The following is a 20,861-nucleotide window of genomic DNA, read 5'->3' on the forward strand; positions in this document are numbered from 1 at the left end:
TCAGCTTGACCGGATCGCTCTTATTTTGGGAAATAATAATAAAAATAAGCCGGTAGCCATTTTTCCCTCTCCTGAAATTTATTGCTAAGTGGGGAAAGGCAGAATCTCTGCTCTCGCCTCCCCTCTGCTGGCTCCGGCCAGATGCAGCACTTCACTCACGGCCGGTTTCGCTCGTCTGGTTTAGAAGAGTTAAGCACAGCGAGGCCAAACTGGGACTACACAAAATACAGGGGGGCAAAAACCCATCGGCATTTCTCCCTCATGACACAGGTCCGATTAACAGGGTGAAATCAATACTAGCAGGTTTAATGGAGATTAAATGCGTTATGAATGAGCAGATGCATTAATTTGAAGCATGTCACTGTAAGAGTTAATCTTAGTATGGAACGATACCAGGAAGCACATTCATTCATTCATCCATCCATTCAGGAGGCATCAGCCAGGTACTGAGCTTTGTGCAGTTCCCAGAGTCTGGCCTGAAGGTATTTATAGCCTAGAGCTGGGGTGGGGGGAAAAAACCAAACTAAAAAAAAAAAAAAAAACCAGCCAGAAAAAAAGGACAGGATAAGGGAAACTGTGCTTTGGAAGTGATCTATGCAAAATCCACCAAGGCAGAATTAATATTGTCTCGTTAACAGAGGGAGCAATTTGAAATTATATGGGAAAGGTGGATAAAGCCTGGAAAGCATAAGAGCCAGCTCTGATTTCAAAGTCCATGGGAGCATTCCAAGGCAGAACTTTAAAATTAGAAACAGCACGCAAAGTTACTTTTCCATTGAAATGTCATGTTTTCCTTGAAAAGAGTTTTTTCCATCTCAAGAACGCATTTTGTCACCGAGCAGTAAATGCACTTCTCCTGACAGATTTGCTGAAGCAAGAGCTCTTGGAAAAACTGGAGAATTGCATCCGGGTGCCCAGCAAACAAATAAAGGCCAAGAGAAGAGTCTGGGCAGCACGTTTCCATCCAGGGAGGTTTGCTGCTTATCCTCTAAGCATTAGAGGAAGAAAAAAAAGGTGCATCCATCCTTAGGCAGCCTGAATTTCCAGCCTGGCCCCTCCACTCCCCTGTGCCTCCCCTGGCGCTGCCCATGCTGCTCCTTTCAGGGCAGTGAAGACACCCCATGATGCCCAGAAGGATGTTTGGGAGCTTAATACCAGAGAGCAGGCACTGCTTGTTCCATAATGTGCTGCATATCTGGTATTTCTCACTTGAGGAAGAGCCAAAAAGGAAGAGCAAATACAACTGCTGACTCCAACAGTCTTTCCAGTAAATCCATGGAAATCACCCTCAGCTGAATTCAGGTCTTGCCTCCAGCCTAATACATGGGGTTCAGATCCTCAAGCTCCTGCCCAAAGCAGCACTGTTGGTGTGAAATCACTTGTGCATGAGCCAGGATGGAGCAGACCCCATCCCCAGCTTTTGCTCAGACTGTGGGAGAGCTCAGCACTTTGGGCAACGGTCCTTCTGTAATAGTGGGGATGCACCAGCATCACCCGAGCTGTGATGGGCAAACACGGTCAGAGCTCTGCCAGGCACTGTGTTACTCTGTCCTCTCGTTTCCAGATGGTCTAAATGCCTAACACCACAAGCATGCTCTGTAGCGCTGTGGGATCCCCAGTGTTGCCCCAGAATTGGGTATGCGACAGCAGGTGTCACCAGGTGCCACAGGGGAGAAGAAGAAATTATAATTTAGGTGAGTGGGAATGTAAAAAGGGGATGCAAAACTCCGAGACGTGACCGGACCCTGGCTTAGAGGTAACCACACTCGCCGCTGCAAGGCTGAGCTTTGTGCTAGTGGGGCAAAAAAAGATGTGGAGAAAGAGCATCCCCGTCAGTGTCTGCAGTCAGTCTCCAGAGTGAAGGACAATGGGACGAGTGGCATGCCTTAAGCGTGTCCCCACGGGCAGCACTGTACCACCATGCTTTCCTGAGAAACCACAGACTCACTGTGGGGCACAGTCCCGGTGCAAAGGGGTTGCAGGAGGCCAGACCCTCCCAGTGCTGGGGGAAGCAGCTCCCATGGGGCAGGCAGGTGCTGCTGGAACACAGCCCTCCCTCTCCTGCCTGTGCCTCTCCCTCTGGGCCACCCTGAGACAGCCCCACTTTGAAGCTGTGCCGGGGCTGGCGGCAGCATCAGTGCTGGAATAAGATGGCTTTTAAACTCGGAGTGAGATGAAAAGCAGCCGGAAATGCATCTAACGGGTGACTGGAGGGCTAAGCCTGCTTTTCTCATGCTCGCTTATCCTGGGCTGCTCTTCCAGAGCCCAGGTCCCCAGGGAGCAACTTTCTCAAGCTCTGCTGCCTGCCCCAGTCCTTTGCTGCTCGCGTCCCTCCTCTGCCGAGAGGTGAAGCAACAACAGACTTTCAGCAGAGATGTAAAAAAAATTTTTGTCATTAAAGCTCCCATGGTGTTTCCTGCTGCAACTCCCAGGAGCCCAACCCAGGCCCTGAAATGCCAGCCGAGGTGCTTCACCCCAGGAGCTGCTGAGGCTGTAGAACAAGGGAGACTTCTGCATCGCTTCTGAGAGCAATTTGGGAGGAGAAACAGGAGAGACAGAGGCCTGTTGCTGCCCGGGAGCCGGCAGCGTTCAGCAGGCATGCACAGCACACCACTAACAGGAGAAAAACCATTCCCTTCCCCAAAGCGCTCCAGGCTAAACCTGCGGTTCCCATGTTTTCTGGGCACCGACCACCTCTGCTGCTAAACACTTAACTGAACATGCTATAAAACCCTGCCGAGACAGCCCTGTTCCTCACAGCAGCAGGCCACTGCCCAGCCAAGTGCCAGAGCCAACAGAGGGCAGAGCTGCCAGGGATGAGCACCACAGCCCCACAGGCCTGGTGCTGAGCGGGAGCAGAGCACATCGCCATGCACCCACTGCTTAACAAGGGGAGATGTGAGGAACACCCATGGGCAACATTAGCTGAATCACTGAGCTCACAGAGTGACCAAAGCTTTAAATCAGGTTTAAAATAGCCAAAGACCTTGAATGGCTTTTTACCTATTAGATTTCTGCTCTCCTGCCCATTAAGCTTAATGGAAATGGTTCAGAGAAAAGCAAACCCAAAATGCCATGGCTCTGCAAGGATGCAGCCACAAGGGCTGAGCACCCACAGCAGCAGCTCAGAGCTCATTGGAAAGAGTTTCTTTGCCTAGAGACCACATAGGACCCCTGCAAGGGGCTGCTTCTGGCATTAGGAACACAGGAAGCCAGGAGAAGCACGGATCTAATAAGATTTGTGCTAATTCACATGATTGTTTATAAGAACAACGCCACCTAAGCTTGTTAAGCCATTCTGGCTGACCAGGGCTATCCGCAGCACCAGGCTGGCCTGGCAAAGCTGCTGCTCATCTGCACACCCTCCAAAGCCTGATGTTCTCTCAAAGAAGCTAGGCACACATTTTGCCTAGGAGAACACAGCATACAGAGAGAAATCTTTGCCATTTCTCCTAACCAGAACCTTCAGAGCACCCTCAGAAAAACCCAGGCCTCAAAGTGGGGTCTTAAAGCAGCTGGACCTTGCAGAGTGGAGCAGTGGAGACACACCCCCATCCTAAAATAGGGTCCCAGCAAAGCACCCCAGTCACAGACTGAGCATGAGAGTGGCAAAAGCCACTTTCTTTGCCATGAGGATCCACACTGGAATATCCCAGGGCCAGGGTCCCTCCGACCATTCCCATCCAAGGGACCTGGCCAAACGATGAAGCTCTTTCCAGTGCTCCCCATCATTGCTGCCCATGGTGGGAGGGCATGCTTGGCCCCTCTTTTGCAGCCAGGACAGCCTCATGTCCTGGCCCATGCTTGACAAGCACCAGTCACAACACTCACTGGTCACCCATCCCAGAAAGCGAGGCTTCTTCGCCTCTTCAGTGAATGGGCCAAAAGGAAGAAAACATCCTCCCATTCCCACAGTGGGCACAGGCACAGGACCCCACCACCCACCCCGGGAAAGTGCAGGATTTCCCCTTGTATCACCAAAGTGCAGCACATGGCGGCATGACAGCATGATAATTTGACGAGGAAAGCTGAGATTTCTGCCCAGTTCTCTCCCCACCCCAGAAAAATGAGCATTTCATGCAGGCAAAGGGCTCTGTCTGCCTGGTCTGTTGGCCTGAGGCTGGTCCCAACCTGGACTGATGCATCTCTGCTTGAAAACAACAACCAGGGCGGGGGGAAAAAAAAAACAAACCAAAACCAAACCACAGTCCAGCTAGGATAAAAATCCCTACAAACACTCCCTCTCGTGGAGGCTGGCTCTTCCGCTGCCTGGGAGACCAGACGTCTTGCTCCAAAAGCTGTCCCAAAGCCAAGGGGCTCTGCGGGAGTGAGGGGTCCATGGGAGCTGGTGACACCTCCCCTCGCAGCACTGAGCAGCGGTGGGCGCTGGTGGGGACCTCCAGCGTGAGCAGGGGAGAACGGGTGCAGGATGGGGCGAGCTCGGGGCTGGCTGCATGGCTGTACCCATCACTTGGGGATCTCAGACACTTCTGACACTTCAACATCCAAATCACCTTCCCTTCACACTGACATGGGGAGAAAGCACACATATTTGCACTTGAGGGAGTTGAGGGAAAGCTGGGGATACCTGTTGGCATTTACCTTGGCTGACCCCTTTGCATGCGATTTATCTGTTTTAAAGCCACTTTGAGGGTGCCCCCAAGCCCTGACATGGCCTGGGCAGAAAGGAGAGCTCTCAGGCTGTAACAGAGCAGGGACAACAGCATCGCAATGTCTCCTCCAGCTCATTATTTCCCAGCCTGAGGAATTATTTCCCGAAAGTCTTTAACCAATTCCCCCCAGCTGCACAGGATTTTGCACTGACAACACCTTTCTGCTGGGAAACGAGCCAAGCCCTCCACAAGGTCATTTTGCAAAGACAATTAGGTAGTCCCTCGACAGCGCTGTCTCATTTTAATTAGATCTTATTTCCAAAGAATTACCGAGCATGCCAGGCCCAAGGCTGAAGGCAAGGACCATTTACAGAAATCAATTGGAGGCGAAGGACAGATGTACCTGTGCTTATGTCACTAGTTACAGCGATGCCAACTTGACAAGGGAAAGAAACAGCCTTTCTTTCATTATTTCATCTGTTAATACTTCAGGCAATATAAAACCCAGCGTGCAGAAGACAGATCATCACCACTTCTGGCTGCTTGTTTGTGCTTAGATGCCTAGGAGCAAGTGTTTCTGCTTTCTGAGGGGGTCTATAGGTGTTACGTGTACATCTTTGGTGGAACCCACAAAGCTGGAGGACCACGACAGGCCCTTGTCAAACCGTGGAATGGCTGCACACATGTACACGTGCGTGCGCACAGGATACATGAGTAGAAAAAAAGAATATATACCCACACAACGGCCCATAGCAAGGTGCACCACAGCGGTGCAGCTGGCAGGGACTGGCTGCTACAGCAGGAAACAGACAGACTGGGAGCTGAGCACAGTGAGGGGGTGCAGGGTAGGGTTACTGCCACAGACACCCCCCACCTCTGTAGTCTGTGGGAAGCCAAACCCCCAGGATCACCAGCGGTACTGCTGGTACGGGCTGCTGAGTAGCCACCCCTCCCGGGGTATCCCCCGAGGAGCCCCACCACCGGCCGCCCGCTGCCGAGGAACCCCCCGAGGAGCCCCGCCACCGGCCGCCCCCGCCGCGGGAACCCCGCCACCGCCGCCCCCTCGGGGCCGCCCCCCCGGCGCGTCGCGTCGGCGCCACCTGGCGGCCGAGCCTGGGGCAGCGGCGGGCACGGCTGGGACGGGGCGGGACGGGGCGGGACGGGCCGTTTCGAAGCCGAAGCACAGCCCGCGGTGCTGCGCGGCCCGGTCCTGTGCCGCTCCCCTTCGGCGGGGGGCTGGGAGCGTTTTGCCCCGCCCCCCAGGGGAGCGGCGGAGGGGGCAGCCGGGCCCCTCCCGGGAGCCTCCGGCCCGGCCCGTCGGATGTCCCGAGCACAGACCCGCCGGGGCGCGGCCGCGCCTCCTCCCTTCCCGGAGCGGCTCCGGGGAAGGTCTGGGAAAGGGCCCGGGCGGGCGCCGCGGGGCGACGGGCCCGGCTCTCCCTCGCCATCACCCGCCGCTGTAAACAACAGGAATAAACCGAGAGACTCCCCTTTCCCCTTTCCCACCCTGCCTTAGAGCAAAGAGAGAGCCAACGGTGCCTGCGGCTAAGAACCAGCTTTGCATCAAAATAAACATCTGCTTTTTTCCTGATAACGTTTTTACCACACACACCCCCAGACACCCCGGCAGATCAAAGCGGCGCTGGGATCCCTGGGGCAGGGAACAGCCTGGACGGCTGTTTCGGCCTTCCTGCACCCCCGGACCGTGTCGGGCCCGGGCCAAGGGCTGCGCCCCCTCGGGGTTAACGGGATAGAACCGACTGAGGGGGGCAACGAGGCCTGGGGACGCCGGTGCCCGGAGTAAGGGCGCGGGGAGAGGCTCCAAAGCCCTGGAGCAGGCGGGGGTGGGAGAGGGGACGGGGCTCACCCGAACAGGCTGCTGCAGAGGCAAGCGCTTACTCCACATCGGGGCTCAGCCCCCCCCAAATCCCCGCTAACGGGGCGGGAGGAAAGAGCGGGCTACAGCAGCCCCGCAGCGACCCGCACTAGCGGCAGCGGTACAAACCAAGCCCCATAAATCAAGTGCGGCCGCAGGTGCGGAGCTGCCACCGCGGCTGCGCATCCCGCCCCGAGCGCGCAGGTGCGGTGAGGTGCGCAGGTGCCCTGCGCGGCCGGGGCCGCGGGTGCGCAGCGCCGAGGGGTGCCTAGCCAGGGGCGGGGGGAGGCAGGGCTTTGCGGACACCCCCAGCGCTGCCCTTTGTCTATTTCTCTGCGATCGGGGGCGGCAGAGAGAGCGGCCCCGCGGGAAACTGGGGCTCTGAAGCCGTGACCGTGTCCCCTCCCCGCTCCCCGCCGGGCCGGGGCTCCTCTTCCCTGACGGCCGCACCCCGTGCCTGCACAGCCGGGGCTGGTAAATGCTCTTTGAAGTGTTCAAATAGGGGATTTGAACCTGCCTGTGGCACCGACAGGCCCCGGGAGCCCCCTGGGGCTGGGGGAGCTCCCAGTGCAGGACAGAACCCTAGCATGTCCTTCACACCATCGTTCTCGGGTGCAGCTCCACCTGCGTTTCCCCTGGGGTATGCAGTGGTCAACTCCTATAAACCCCACACTGTGGTGACAAAAAGTAGTATTTCCCCAGCCTCCCCAGCAGCTGGGGACTGAGCACACCTAGCCAGGTGCCACCACCTCCCTCGCCCCTTCTGCCACGCACCGGTGACCTGGCATGCCTAGCGAGCGTGCGGTGGCACCGGGATAGCACAGAGGCACAGGCAAGGGCCAGCTTGTCCTGCAAAGCCACGGCGGGGCCTGCGCAGGGATGATGGGAGCTGTGGCAGCATTTCCCTTCCGTGGGGCTGTGAGATGCTCTGGCGTGAGCCCACGTTCCTGTTTACAAACACCCACCCGTGGAGCTGTTCCAGCAGCTCTGTTGTGCCACACAACAGCGGCGGCCAAGTTAGCTGGGGTTTGTCCACCAGGCCCCACAAAACCCTCAGGGCAGGAATGCTATTTTTAGCATCTACAGCCAAGCACTATGTGCGTTTAGCTGAAGAAACTTTAAAAAGCCACCACAAGGCCTAGTGAAGTCCTGGGTGTTTGGTGATCTCACCGCCTCAGTGAGACAGCGTCAGTGTTACCTGCAGGTTAAACACCAGCACCTTCTCCCAGATGGAGGCCACGAGAGCACCCAGCACTTTATTTTCATGACAGTGACCACAGAACATGGTGCAGCTGAGCCAGGTTTTGCTGGGTGCGTTGTGGGGTGCAGCGTGGCAGGGCCATGGTGGGGCTGTGCCAGGTGTGCCCACACAGGGCCTCCCCAGTGAGTGACTAATCAGTAGCTGCTTGTTGAGCTGTTTGAACATGTTTTCTCAGAGCCTGGGTTTGGCCACAGCAGGCCTGGAGTAGCTTGGCTTCTGCTGAAATGTCCCGCTGCCCACACCCCCTGGCTAGAGGGGGCCAGGCCCTGCTCCCTCCCTTCGAGCACCATCTTGAAGTCACCATCATGAACCAACCCTCTGCAGGGAACATTTTTCCCTCTCCAGTGAAGCACTGCTTCGTGCTCAATGGGCGGGCAGGTTGGGATGCCCTGCCAGCACCAGTGCTCAGCCCCAAGGAGGGCGTAACATTGAAACCTTCTCTGTCCCCAAGCCCAGGCGGACGGCATGGTGGTCCCTGACCCAGCAGCATGACAGTCCCCCGGTGCTGGCTGTGTCAGCAGCACTGTCACCATCTCCCTGCTATGCTCACCCCCACCACCTTAGCCTAAACCGTTGGAAGGGTAGCAGAAAGGGCCAGGGGAGCCCCTCCACCAGCACACACCATACCCCCCCCTCACTAAAAATAGAGCCCAATAAATTGTTACTCATTCCGAGTAATGTTTATTTGGAAATAATCCTGCAAGCCTAAGTTTAGTAACTACATTTCCCTCCTCCTATTTAAGCGGTTCCCACCCTGCCGGTCCCCCCTGCCAGCGGAAACGGCCCCGCTCCTCTCGGTGAGGCACAGCGGCTCCTCTCCCCGCCGTCAGGGAACGCAGCCGCAGCATCTCCCCTCAGACGGGGCGGGGGCGCGGGCGGGGAGGAGTGTAGTCCCCATCCCCTTCCCTGCCTGCAGCCCCCCGGAGCTCTGGGGCGGGGGGCGGGGGGAGCCGGGGAGGAGCCGCCGCCGCGCACGACCCGCCCCGTCGGGGCCGGGAGGCGGCGGGTGCGCGGCGGCACCAGCAGAGGGCGCCCTTCGCCCGGCGCTGCGACTCCGTCCCCGAGGGGGCCGCGCCCCCCGCCCCCGCCCCGCAAGCGGGTTCATAAATCTTCCCCGGAACGGGAGAAGGGTAATTGGTGAGGAAAAGGGTTGTTTGCGTCCTCCTCGGCCGCACCCCGCAACGCCCCGAGCGGCTCCGAGCGCGGGGGGCACCCACAGCCCCCGCCCCGGGGCAGCCCCAGCCCCGACGGTACCGGCGCGCCAGGCTCACCCCAATCCCGGCCGGTGCTGGGGTGACCAGAGCACCCCAATCCCCGCCGCTACCGGTCTACCTGAGCGTCTCCCGTCCCCGCCGGTACCGGTGCGTGTCCCCGCGGCGTGGCGGGACGGTACCGGCGTGCGTGGGCCCTGCCCTCCCGGGGCGGCGCCGCCGGGCACCCCCGGGCCGCCGAGGCACCGAGGGGGCTGCGGGCAGTTCCGCGCACGCGAAGCATCCAGGCGCTGCGTCCTCCCCGCGCCGCACCCGCGCAACCCTCCGCGCCCCAGCCCGCGCACCTGCGCGGGTGCGCCGACCCCCCCCCCCCACCCGCGGCGGGGCGGCTGGCGGGGCGGGTGGCCGTGCACCTCGGGGGATTTGCACTATTCCCCATCAAACGCGGGGCCCGGCAGCCCCGCGCTGGTGCCGCGGAAGCCACCGGGGATGCGCAGCCCCGGGGGATCCGCCGTCACGGGGAACCGAGTCCCCGCGTGGCCGGGCCGGCCGCGCAGCGCTGCGCACCTGCGGAGGAGCGGCGGCCCCGACGGGGCGGGGCGGCCGCGGGGAGGCGGAGGGAATTAAACAGGCGGGAGCCGGCAGGACTTCTCCGAGTAGTTTTTTTATTGAAAGATGTGAGAATTCATCAAAACTGAACAGACAGATACCCGAGTAACCAGCACGTTGCAAATCATGTATCTTTTTATTTTAAAACAAATATAGAGCACAGTCCTGTGATATTTAAATTTATTATACTTTTTTTTTTTTGTTCTGGAGTGAAAAATAAAAACCTGAGGTTTATTCCTGCATTCTCTATACCCCGCACTGTAGCGATATTTTTGTTACGATTTAGATTCTTTTTTTCCTTGCAAAAGTCCATTAGAGAATTGAACTCTTAGTTTCAATGACTCCAAAAATTGTTTTACCAGTGGCACATGATTGTCCTAGAGAACAGGCGGGATAAACAATATTTTAAAACACAGTTAAAGAAACCGTATCTCCTTCAATCACAAAGAGCTAAATAGTTTTCATTTACAATATATATGTTCATGTAAAATGGGAAAAAAAAAACAAACAAAAAGAAAACCTTAAATGCGATGAGTTAAACTCTAAATATTATGTACACACCAATGTACAACTCTGAATAAATTAATACCAATTTGCATATTCTGGGATCCTTATAGCTTATTTACACAAATTTCCATTTATTTCATAAATATCTGCCCGGGTACCCACGGGGCTCCCCCCGCCATACCAGCTCTGCGCGGCGGTGGCTGCTGAGGCGGTTCGTTTCCCATGTTTCATTTTTTATTTCTTTTTGTCGTTGTTGTTAATTATTTTTTCCTCCCCCCCCCCCACCTTTCACAGATGAGGCCTTGGCCCTTCTCATCTCCCTGGGGCCGGGGCCGGGGCCGGGGGTCGGGGCCGCCCTGTCCATCGGGTGCCTCCACGCCGGCTCGTTGCCCCCCCGGAGGTGCCCAGTGCCCAGAGCGGGGGAGCAGAGGGGCCGGGGGGGCTCCGCAGCCACGCTGAAGCCAAGGGAGCCACTCTCAGCCCCACAGCCGGGGGGGGCCGACAAGCCCTGCACTCCCACCTCTTGTTCCTGACTCTGGGGGGGTGGGTCCACTTGGCCAGCAGGGCTCCAACCTTCTGCTCCAGCCCCCCGTTCCCTGTCCGCTCCCACCCCTCACTCTGCAATAAATATTTATACTGTGCTGTACAAAATACCAGTGCTTCTCCGCCCCGCCGGGAGGGCTCGCTGCCCACTCCGTCGGTCACTTGGGGGACTCTCTGCCGGGTGACAGCTCCCGCTGGCTCTCCAGCCCGCTCACCAGTCTCTGGATGTTCTGCAGTTCATTGAGGGACTCCTTCAGGGAGCCCTTGGGGGAGGCGGCGGGGCGCTGGCTGCCCCCCTTGTGCAGCGGCACCTCGGGGAGGGGGCTGGATTCCCGGCTGCTGCCGGCCTTGGAGCCCTCGGAGCCGGGGTTGAGGCTGGTGGGCAGGCCAGTGGTCAGCAGGTTGGTGCTGGGAGGGATGGTGACTGGGAGCTGGTAGGGGCTGAAGCGCAGGCGGGGACGGCTGCTGCCCAGGAAGGGGTTGCGGGAGAGCGGCCCAGCAGCCGCTGCACTGGTGGCCGGCATGGCCGAGGCGGCCGCTGCAGCTGCCGCCATGTAGGTGTAGGGGTAGGGGAAGAGTCCGCCGAAGGTGGGCATCGGGATTCCCTGTGGGGAGAGAGAGAGAGGGGTGAGAGCCATGCTGATGCTCCGCTGCATCCCCGCTCCTGCCTGCCCCTGAGCTATGTTCCCCCAAGAAAGACAAAGCAAAGATGGACACCTTGGTGTAGTCCTAAAAACACAGCGTGGGGATACCCCTGTGGGATGGGCTGAGGGAGGGGGTGCAGCTGGGGAGCCCCATCTGCCCTGCACCGACCTGGGCTGGTGCCACCAGGCACAAACCCCTCCCAGGACATGCCCCTTCCCTGTCCCTGCACGTCCCCGCACACTGCATGTCCCTGTCTGTGCAGCATCACAGACCTTTAACCACATTAAAACACATTGTTAAGTAGGATCGATAAATTAGGGGAGTTCAAAGACATCCTTATGCATTTCATCATAGGGGCTGGCAGAGGCAACACAAGTGCAGGCATTGTAGGAGCTGTTTCAGGGCTGGCAGGGAAATGGGGTGCTGGTGGATGGAGACAGCCAGGTCACGCAGGGCCATGACTCCTGACTCTGCCCCTGTCTACAGGGGAACCATATCAGCTGCAAAAAAAGAAAAATCAAGATTCCTCCGCAAATCAGCCCTGAGGCCAGCCTTCAAAATGCCCCCCACGCCTTGCCTGTGCCACACCAGGCAGCACATCGGGGGTCCAGGAGAGTGTCATCCCCTTGTCCCCACGCGTTGCAGAGTGCATGGGGGAGGCTGTGAGTGCCAACAGCTCCTGACCTGCACGGGGCCACCCCGCAGTCCCCACACTGGGGGTAACCCCAGCTGGGCCTGAGCCATGCCCCCGAAGTGCTCTGATCATTCATGGAGCTTTGGGGAAGGACATGGAGAGGAAGGACCAGGGCCTGACCCGACAGTGAGGATGGAGACATGGATGCAAGGTGGGCAAAGGGGCTTACCTGAGAGGCCAGCATGTGCTGGGAGAGGTGGAAAGGGAAGGGGGTGGCCGTCCCTGCGGTGCCTGGGGCAGATGAGAGGGCTCCATTCTCCAGGCTGCCCCCACCAGTCACCGAGGCCAGCAAGTGTCCCATGCCCATGGCGGAGAAGGCGCCGGGGGCCATAGCAAACTGTCCCGGGTGGATGAAGAGGGGCTGCCCGGCACCCAGGGGGCTGAAGAATTGCTGCCCGTGGAGGCCAGAGAGCGCCAGGCTCTGCAGGTGCCCAGCGCTCAGGTGCGGGGGGCTGTCCGTGTGCACCATCAGTGGGGCGAAGGCCTCCTTGCCCAGCCCACCGCCCTCCGCATCCTTCTTGCTCGGGTCTAGCTCTTTCCTCCGTCCTTCCACCTTGTCCTTCTCCAGGCCCCGTGCACCGAACAGGCTCTCGCCAGGACCCTCCCGGGAGGATGCACCATCCTTGACCTTCTCCGGGCTGCGCCTCTCCTTGCTCCGCTCCTCCGGGCAGCGGGGGCTGCCACGGGGTGTCGCATCCTCCACGCCGGGGCTGGCCGCTGCCACAGGCCGCTCCTCAGGTGCCTTCTCCACCTCCGTGTCGCTGTCAGGCCCCGGCTTCTCCTCTGCGAGGGGATGGAGGGACAGAGGGTCAGAGCAAGAAGCACCCGGGGAAGGCAAGGAGCGGGTCACTCGCAAGAGCCCTGGCGTCGGGGAGAGACTGCGGCGCCAAAGTCCGGATCATTATTAATGGGAGAAACTCATTTCGGGGGCAGAAATGGGCCCTCATGCAGCGGTCGCTTTGGGGAAAGGGGATTAACAACAGCAGTCCTGTTGCTCTGCCAAACAGGAAAAACATGTTTGATGGAGGACCAAAATCTATTACAGCATCGCTCTCTCTCGTTAGCTGCAAACTCAAAGCGGGGGATGAAGAGAGCGCGGGCGGGTGGACAGCGCTGGAGGAAATGGTCCTGTATATATTTAATTACATGGAGCTGATCAACAGCGCTGTGGATTTATTCCAAATGTGCAGGTTGAGGCAGGTTAAAGAGGCAGTTTTAAGGCAAGAGGTATGGTACAGCCTCTCCTAAAAGGGGCTTTAATTTAAAAAAACCCATCAAGCTCTCAGAGGAGGAAGGGGGATGAGAGGCGAGGGAGGTTGAGGGTGAGGGGAGCAGAGCCCCTGCCCGGCCAGCTCCCGCTAAACGAAAAAAACATTTTGGTGCGGGTTAGGTGAAGCTCTGCAGGCTGGGGCGAATATTCGGGGAAGCCTTTGAAAGAGGAGAGGAGTGTAATAAACCGTTCCACCAGCTCGGGGCCGGGGGGTGGGTGAAGTTTTGATGAAGGTTTGCAGGGAATCAGGCTGGTGGAAAGTCTGAAGAGCAGATTGATAGTGCGGCAAGACAAAACCCAGCGTCTAAAAACTGCGACGTGGGAACTGCTAGTTTTTATTTTCGTTTACAACTCGAAGCCCTGGAGTTACAACATTTTTTCCTCTTTCATATGTATTAATATTTTTTTTTTTTTTCCTCCTTCCAGAGGAGAGTGAGCTAGCCGTGAGAGCCAGGGCACGCACCAGCGAGGAGCCAGCTGAACGCGTATAGCACACGGGCTGCCTTGCCATTTCTTCTTGTTTACACTAACGTATAAACAGGAAAACGTTGCAAACCGTGAATGCCATTCGCGTTTGCTCTCTTCTTGTCCTTTCAACCCTTGGGCTCCTTCGTGCCCATCCCCATGTTTTTTTTCCCTGCTGGTTTGATTCTCTGCCCCAAAGAAACTGGCACCCACAGGCTCCGAGGGGGCAGAAACACGACGTTTGGGGGAAAGTGGGGGACCGCGCCTCCCTCCAGTCCCCCCAACCCCCCGACGCCGGGGTGCGGGAAGGAGAAGGGGGTCCGAGCCGCAGGGGGGGGCGGTGTCACCCCTTTACCTCTACCCTTGAGGCGCAGGGGGCTGGGGAGAGCGCCCACGGGGGAGTGGAGGGCGTCGCGCACGGCCGAGGGCTCGCAGGAGGAGGCGTCCGACTCGCCGCCGTCGCGGTCGGGTTTGCAGGGCTCCTCGTACATCCGCAGGGACGGCAGCGAGAGCTGCTTCCTACGGGGCGAGAGGCAGCGTCGGGCACCGCCCGGCCCTCCGCGGGTACGGAGCGACTGCTGCGCGGGGGCGGAGCAGGGCCGGGGGACACCCCTTACCTCTTCTCCCGCCGGCCATTGCCCGTGTCCCGAAAGCCTTTCGCGAAGGGGTTGTTATCGATTTTCAGCTGGGTGATCTGCAGGGGTTGGGGGGAGATGGAGGGAGGAAGCGGAGTGAAGCCCTGCCCGCGCCGCCCCCCCCCGCCGCCGTCGGGGAGTCCGGGGTGCGCTGCGCAGGCTGCGAAACGCGCCGCGGCCCCGCTTTAACACACCGCATGCTTTATTAAAAATGATGCTGAGGTTTAGGCTTGAATTATTAATAGAGTCTTAATGATAGGAAGTTATTTTTCACGGCCCCCCGGAGGGAAGATGGCGACTGAGCCGCCCGGCGCTGGTTAAAAGCTATTCTTATCCCTCCCCGCCACGGGCTTCTGGGGCCGGCGACATTAGGGCGCTCAATAATGCATGGCTCTGAAATACAGCCCCGAGAGGGGCGCTGGAAAAAGGCCCGTCTGCCCGGCCCTGCCGCACCCCCGGCCCGCGGCACCCCCCGCCCGCTGCCGCCCGACGGAGCCCACCAGCCGGCGGCCGCCCCGCACAGCTTGCGGCGGGCGAGCAAAGTGCTCTTTAATCGATTGTGACTCTTCGCCATAAACTTTACGAGGGAAACAAGCCCACCAGGACCCTCAGACAGAGCTGTCAATTAGCATCAGCAGCTAGGGGTGGAGGTGGGGGTCAGCTTTTGGGTTAAAACACACACGCACACAACCCTTGGAGGGGGCCAGCGGAGGCTCTCCACTCCCCACCCAGCTCGCCTGGCTCTGCTGCTCACAGGGCGACACTTGCTAAATCACGAAAGCAACTAAAATTAGCTTATCTGGCGCTATTTTTTTGGCTCCTCCCGAGCCCAGGGCACCTTCTCCATGAGGCTGCCCAGGCCGCAGTGCTGCTCTCTGCAGCCTGAGCCTGCAGCGAAGGCCCCCGTGGCCCAGAAAAGGTGCGACAAAGTGCAGGAGGAAATTAATAATAGTAATAATAGAAATAGTAATAATAGCATTAGCAATAGCAATAATAATAGTAGTAGTAGTATGAAGGGTGCTTCATGCTCTGAGGGCTTGGGGTTTAACCTTTCTCCTGTTGCTGCCTTTTGGCCGCTCTCCCCCAAAATGTCCTCGTGCACACGCACAAACACCCCCTAATAAGGGGTAAGGGATGGGACAGGGGTGAGAGGAGGGGCAGGGGTAGAGGCCAGGGAGGGGCAGGGGCAGAGGCCAGGGCAGGAGGGGAGAGGGCAGGGGCCGTACCTTGTCGTTCTGGTAGGCAGTGACGGCAATGAAGTCGGTCTCGGGGAACACGTAGGTGCGGAAGGTGCTGTAGGGCAGCTTGAGGATGTCGTTGGCCCGGACTATGTGGAACCTGGGCTGGTACTTGTGCATGGAGTTAAGGATGGTCTGGGTGGGATAAAGAGCACAGCCCGCGGCTGCCATCAGCCTCACGCTCTGCATTACATGCGCCTCCAGCTACCTCCCCAAAGAAATCCCTTTTCTCCCGAAAACAACAACAACAAAAAAATACAAATTCACCGTGAGGAAGGAATGCTAAAGAGGGAGATTTCTTCTTTTTTTTTTTTTTTGTCTATGCCGTTGCACAATCTGGCCCCAAGTAAGGAGGTCAGGGGAAGACAGGCACAGCAGCATCTTTGCTGGTGTTAAGCACAGCAATAAAGCAACAAAAAGGATCTCCCCGTTTTATTACAACCCTGCAAACGCGAGGCGAGTTTTCGACACGTTTCTCGCCGCTTTTCATATTTCCGCCCTTTAAAAAAAAAAATACCCTACCTCACCACCACAAAAAATAATGTTAAAAAGCCTCTCGATTTGTGTCGGTGGCGGCTGAAACCCGTGCCAGCCCCAGCCAGCGCCTGCGACGTGAAAGGAGCGTTTCACCATGAGCCATGTTAAATTTATGTCTCGGAGCAACGCTGCAGAAGGAACAGACATTTTTTTTTTCCCAACCAGGTGTCTGAACGCCTCGCCAACACTCAAAGCTATTCTCTACCCTCTCAGTTCTGGGATTGTTTCGTTAGGTGCTTTTTTCCCCCCCCCTCCTTTTAAACCCGAATTCACCGCCATTTGGCTAAGGATTTTCGGAAGCGGCGGAAAACCCCCCCCCGCCGCGCCCCGGGGGCCGCTCCGACCCCCTGCCCCTCGCTGCCCGCACCGGCAACGTTTTCCTGCCCGATAGCGCTTAAATAATTCCCCAACCTGCTGTGGTCGGGCTGAAATGCAGTATTCACCGCCCAGAATTGATAGGGGAACAGCGAAAACTTGAGTAATTATTGTCAAATAACGTCGGCCAAATGGCTAAATAATTATCACTTCATTTCGTTTTAGAAGGCAATTAAAAAAAATCCTCTTTTTTTTTAACCCCAGCAATAATCACCTGCTGATGGACTGTCGGATCGCTATTCTATTGATATCATCTAGACCGGTTTTATCATGAAAATGGTGCAAAAAGTCTCATTCAGGCGTGCAAAGCTACATTCCTTTAAAAAAAAAAAAAAAAAAAAAAATCATCCCTCTCTGACCAGATGGGCACTGGCTAAACCCTCATCTGCCAGATTTAACACAGTCCGGATTTTGGACAACGACAGATACCAGAAATCTTTAATTGGAGGAGGCGAACCGTTAAAAACACCGAATCAAACTCGGTTTCCTCCCGTATCAAAAAACACTGTCTTTTAGACTCCTCCCTATCGATTTACCTTGCTCTCTATAAATAACCTTGCAATGTATTATTTAACAAAGATGCTGTTTTCTGCCTCAAAATAAAAAAAAAAAAAAAAAAGAGAGAGAGAGAGAAAAGTTACGCGGGTTGGTGCTGGGCTACTCGCCCCACCTGAGCGCCGCGTCCCGCAGCCCCCGCAGCGCGGCTGCCCCGCCGGCCTGGGGTCCCCGCTAATTGCCCTATCACCGTCCCCGGACGATGAACTTTCCCTTTATCGCCCTAAATGCTTGTCCGGAGGCTAAAGACAGCCGGTTTGCGCGCTGTGATCTCCCCCCACCCCCCCGCCTCCCGTGCATTCACGCAGGATCACGCTCCCTCGCGTTTTGACCCTGCTTTCTGCGGCTCTCTGCAAATTGCCAACACGCTTCGGCTTCTTCCTTTATTCCTCTCTCTCTCTCTTTCTCTCTTTGTTTCTGTTTGGTTTAGGGGTTTTTTGTCTTTATTTTTGGTTTTGGGGGTTGCTGTTTTTTGTTTGGTTTTTTTTTTTTACCTCCGGAAAGTGATGCACATATAATCAATAGGGAAATAAATAGTGGCGTTTGGGAGCCTTTCAGAAGCAGCCGGTGCGGAGCAGGGGCTGCCAACGGCTCCGGCCCTGCTCCCGGCCGCGGAAACCCAGCGCAGGTGCTGCCGCCTCCAGCACCGCTTCCCCGGTCCGCCCTGGCCCCGGTCCCGGTCCGCCCCAGCCCGGGATGCACCTGCCCGGCCGCAGCCCCGCCGCCCCGTCGGGACTGCCCTCGCTCCACACCCCGGCAAGGCCTGGGACCCGCACACTCACCCCCCCAAACCCCACTCCCCGCAGAGCCCCGAGGGCCGGGGAAAGGCGGCAGGACAGGCCGGGAGGCTCGGGGATGTGGGAGCCAAGGGGAACCCGAGGCTGCCCACAGCCCAACTCCCCCGTTCCCCCTCCCCGGGGGAGCCGTCCGCGGGACAGCGGGGAGCTGCCTCTCGGTGCCGGGCAGGAGCAGGGGCCAGGGGGGAGCTGCGGGACAGCCAGGCCGCCGCAGAGCCCGGCAAGGCCCCGCCGCCCGGCCGGGCCCCGAGCGTGCTGCTGCCGGTGTGTGGTGCAGGAGAAGCCGTTAAAGCCCAACGGCCACCCTCTGGCAGCCCCGGCACCAGGCGAACCCCTCTCTGGGCGTCCCCGCTGTGTGTGTGGGGTGTCCCTGCTCGGGGGGGCTCCGCTCTGCCCCGCAGCCGCACTTACAAAGCCGTGCTTGTCCGAGATGTTGTTGGTGAGCTTGAGTTTGTGAAAGGCAACAGGTTTGGCCATCCACTGCTCCCCCGTGGCCGGGCTGTCGGGGTGGATGTACATGCGCTTGGGCATCTCCGGGTCGGCCTTGCCGGCGACCATCCAGCGGGAGTTGTGGAACTTGTACCGGCAATCGTCGGCCGCCACTATATCCATCAGCAAAATGTACTTGGCCTTCTTGTCCAGGCCACTCACCCGCACCTTGAACGGGGGGAACATCCTCCTGCGGAGAGACCCAGAGCGGTACAGGGCTGCACCCGCCCGCCCGCCGCCAACCCCCGACGGCCGAGGCCCCGCCGAGCCGCCCCAAACCGCCCGGCCCCGGCTGCCGCTCCGAAACCACCATCTTTTACATCTTCACTGAGGATTTCCAGCCTTTCTCACGTCCTGCTGCTTCTCACCCCTCTTCCGCTGCACCCGTCAGGGGCAGAAAGCAGGGGGAAAACTTATAAAAAATAAAATCCCAGTCCGGGAAATAAGGGGCGAAAAACGCATCCCGGATTTCACCCCATTTTCCTGCCCTCCGACGAGCTGTTCGCCCAGCACCCAGGCAGCCCCTGGGGCCGGGGACGCGGGGAGGGCCGGGGGCGACCCCGGCCGCGGGGAAAGTTTGGCAGGAGGGAGGGAAGCGGCGAGAAGCGGCGTAAACAAACGCAGCGCGGAATTGCGGGCGCTCCATCAGCGCGCAAAAATTTCATTTGGATCGCGCTCGGAAAAGTAATAATTGGGGGGGTGTGGGGGAAGCTCGGGGGGGGGGAGGGAAACACCTTCGAAAACGTCCAGGGATGGAAACTTCCCGCGGGAAGGGTTCGGCGAACACCGGGGGAAGCGGGCTGAAACGGAGGGGCGAGGGCGCTGCGCGGCCGCGCAGGTGCGGGGCGGGCTCCGTGGGGCTGTGCGGGGCCGCGCGGGGCCGGCTCTTACCTCCCGGATTTGGTGATCACCATCTCGGTGCCCAGCTTGTGAAACTGGTCCCAAAGCTCTTTGGCTTCCAGCGTTACTTTGGGGTCGTCTTCGACCTCTTCCTCGGGCTCCAGGCTCTTGAGGGAGCGCAGATGGGCGGCCTGGTGGTGGTGTCCCAGGGCCGAGACGTGCAGCCCGGCCTCGGCCGCCCCGGCCAGCCCGGGGTCCGGCATGGGCTTTGCCAGCGCCGCCGGAGGCAGAGCCAGAGCGGGGAAAAAGGACGGCTGGGCGGCTGCGAGGAAAGCGGACATGGGGAAGTCGGCCGGCCGGGGTGCGTGGAAGGGGTGGTAAGCCATGGCAGTCCCTGGGAAGGCTGGATCTCTCATCGGTGCATCCACAAATCCAGGAGAAAAAGAGGGATTCCCTTTACAAAAATGTGTATGCGCGGGTTTTTTTTGGGTGTTGTTGTTTGGGGTTTTTTTCTCTCTCCTGCCCAGCGAACTCGCTCGAGTCTCTGGAAGAGGAAGGAAAATCAACAACGCGCACACACACACACACAAAAAAAAAAAAAAAAAAAAGCACGCAAAAAAGCCGAAAAACAGCGGAACTAGATCTGGGAAAAAAATATTTTTAAAAAAAAAAAAAGAAGAAGAAGAAGAAGAAATTTAAAAAAAAAAAAAGAGAGAGGCAGTTCCCGGCTCCTGGGACTCCCGGTCTGCGGAGGGGAGAGAGTAGGTCCTTATTTTTTGTTGTTGTTGTTGTAGCGAGTGCGAGCGAGCGAGCGAGCCCTCCCGGTAAAGTCCTTCCCAACACTAAAATAGAAACAAAAGCCGGCGCGGTGCTGCGCGGAGCCGCGCGGGGCGCGGCGGGGCAGGGGCGGCCGCGCTGCCCCTCACACCCCCGCGGGCCCTGCCTGCGCCCCGGCCCGGCTGCGCGCTCCGCGGACGGCGCTGGGGCGAGGGCTGCTCATGGCTAAAGGAGCCGGAGTGGAAACGGTTAGATCTTGTCCTGATCTCTGTAAAACTGTGACTATCTCACATGTCCTTCCTGCTCTGATCCGCCCGCTAATGAGCCAAGCCCCCTTGATTGCTGATTTTACGCGTTTCAGACCAATTGTGGATCTGCATAGGCGTGGTTTTGACAGCTCCGGCCAAGCTCCGGGGCGCGGGGGGGCGGGAGGGTCGCGGAGGGAGGGAGGAAGGGAAGAAGGGGAAAAAAAAAAAAAAAAAGGGAAAAAAAAAAAAAGAAGAAGGTGTCGGAAGCATCGGCAGTAAGAAAACATGTCAACAGAATAAAATATTAACCAATGACAGAGAAAAGTGCTTGAAATCCCACCCCCGGCTCCTTTCCGCATACCGGGTCAGCCCTGGCTGCGCCGCGGCCGGGGAGCGGCCGCCGCCGGTGCGGGGACAGCGCGGAGCCACCTCGGCGGAGCGGGGAGCGGCGCCCGGGCCCGCCCGGCCCGGAGGCCCCGGGGGGGCGGGGGGCGGCAAAGGGCCCCCGCCGGTCTGTGCGGGGGCGGCGGGCCGGGGAGCGGGGTGGGGGGGGGGAGGTGGAGCGGCCGGGGGAGCTCGGCGGCTGCCGTCTTACGACAGATCCTGGAGAGCGGATCGAGGTGGGTCTCGCCCCGCCCGCCGCTCCGTGCAGAGCCGCGCAATGCCGCGCAGCGCC

At 58.4% G+C, this 20,861-nt stretch overlaps 1 protein-coding gene across 1 annotated transcript; it reads right to left on the bottom strand.

The window, feature by feature from the left end:
• Nucleotides 1-9,609: 9,609 nt before the first annotated feature.
• On the bottom strand, nucleotides 9,610-19,950 carry TBX2 (T-box transcription factor 2). Its single transcript, XM_075113561.1, has 7 exons — nucleotides 19,212-19,950; nucleotides 18,243-18,510; nucleotides 15,556-15,702; nucleotides 14,312-14,388; nucleotides 14,050-14,213; nucleotides 12,129-12,742; nucleotides 9,610-11,225 (listed from the first exon to the last, which is right to left on the bottom strand). Exons 1-7 carry the CDS (start codon nucleotides 19,574-19,576, stop codon nucleotides 10,779-10,781), a joined length of 2,082 nt encoding a protein of 693 aa, XP_074969662.1. The 5' UTR covers nucleotides 19,577-19,950; the 3' UTR covers nucleotides 9,610-10,778.
• Nucleotides 19,951-20,861: the final 911 nt, after the last annotated feature.

The sequence above is a fragment of the Phalacrocorax aristotelis genome, chromosome 18 (assembly GCF_949628215.1).
Source record: "Phalacrocorax aristotelis chromosome 18, bGulAri2.1, whole genome shotgun sequence".
In the NCBI taxonomy this organism is placed as follows: domain Eukaryota; kingdom Metazoa; phylum Chordata; class Aves; order Suliformes; family Phalacrocoracidae; genus Phalacrocorax; species Phalacrocorax aristotelis.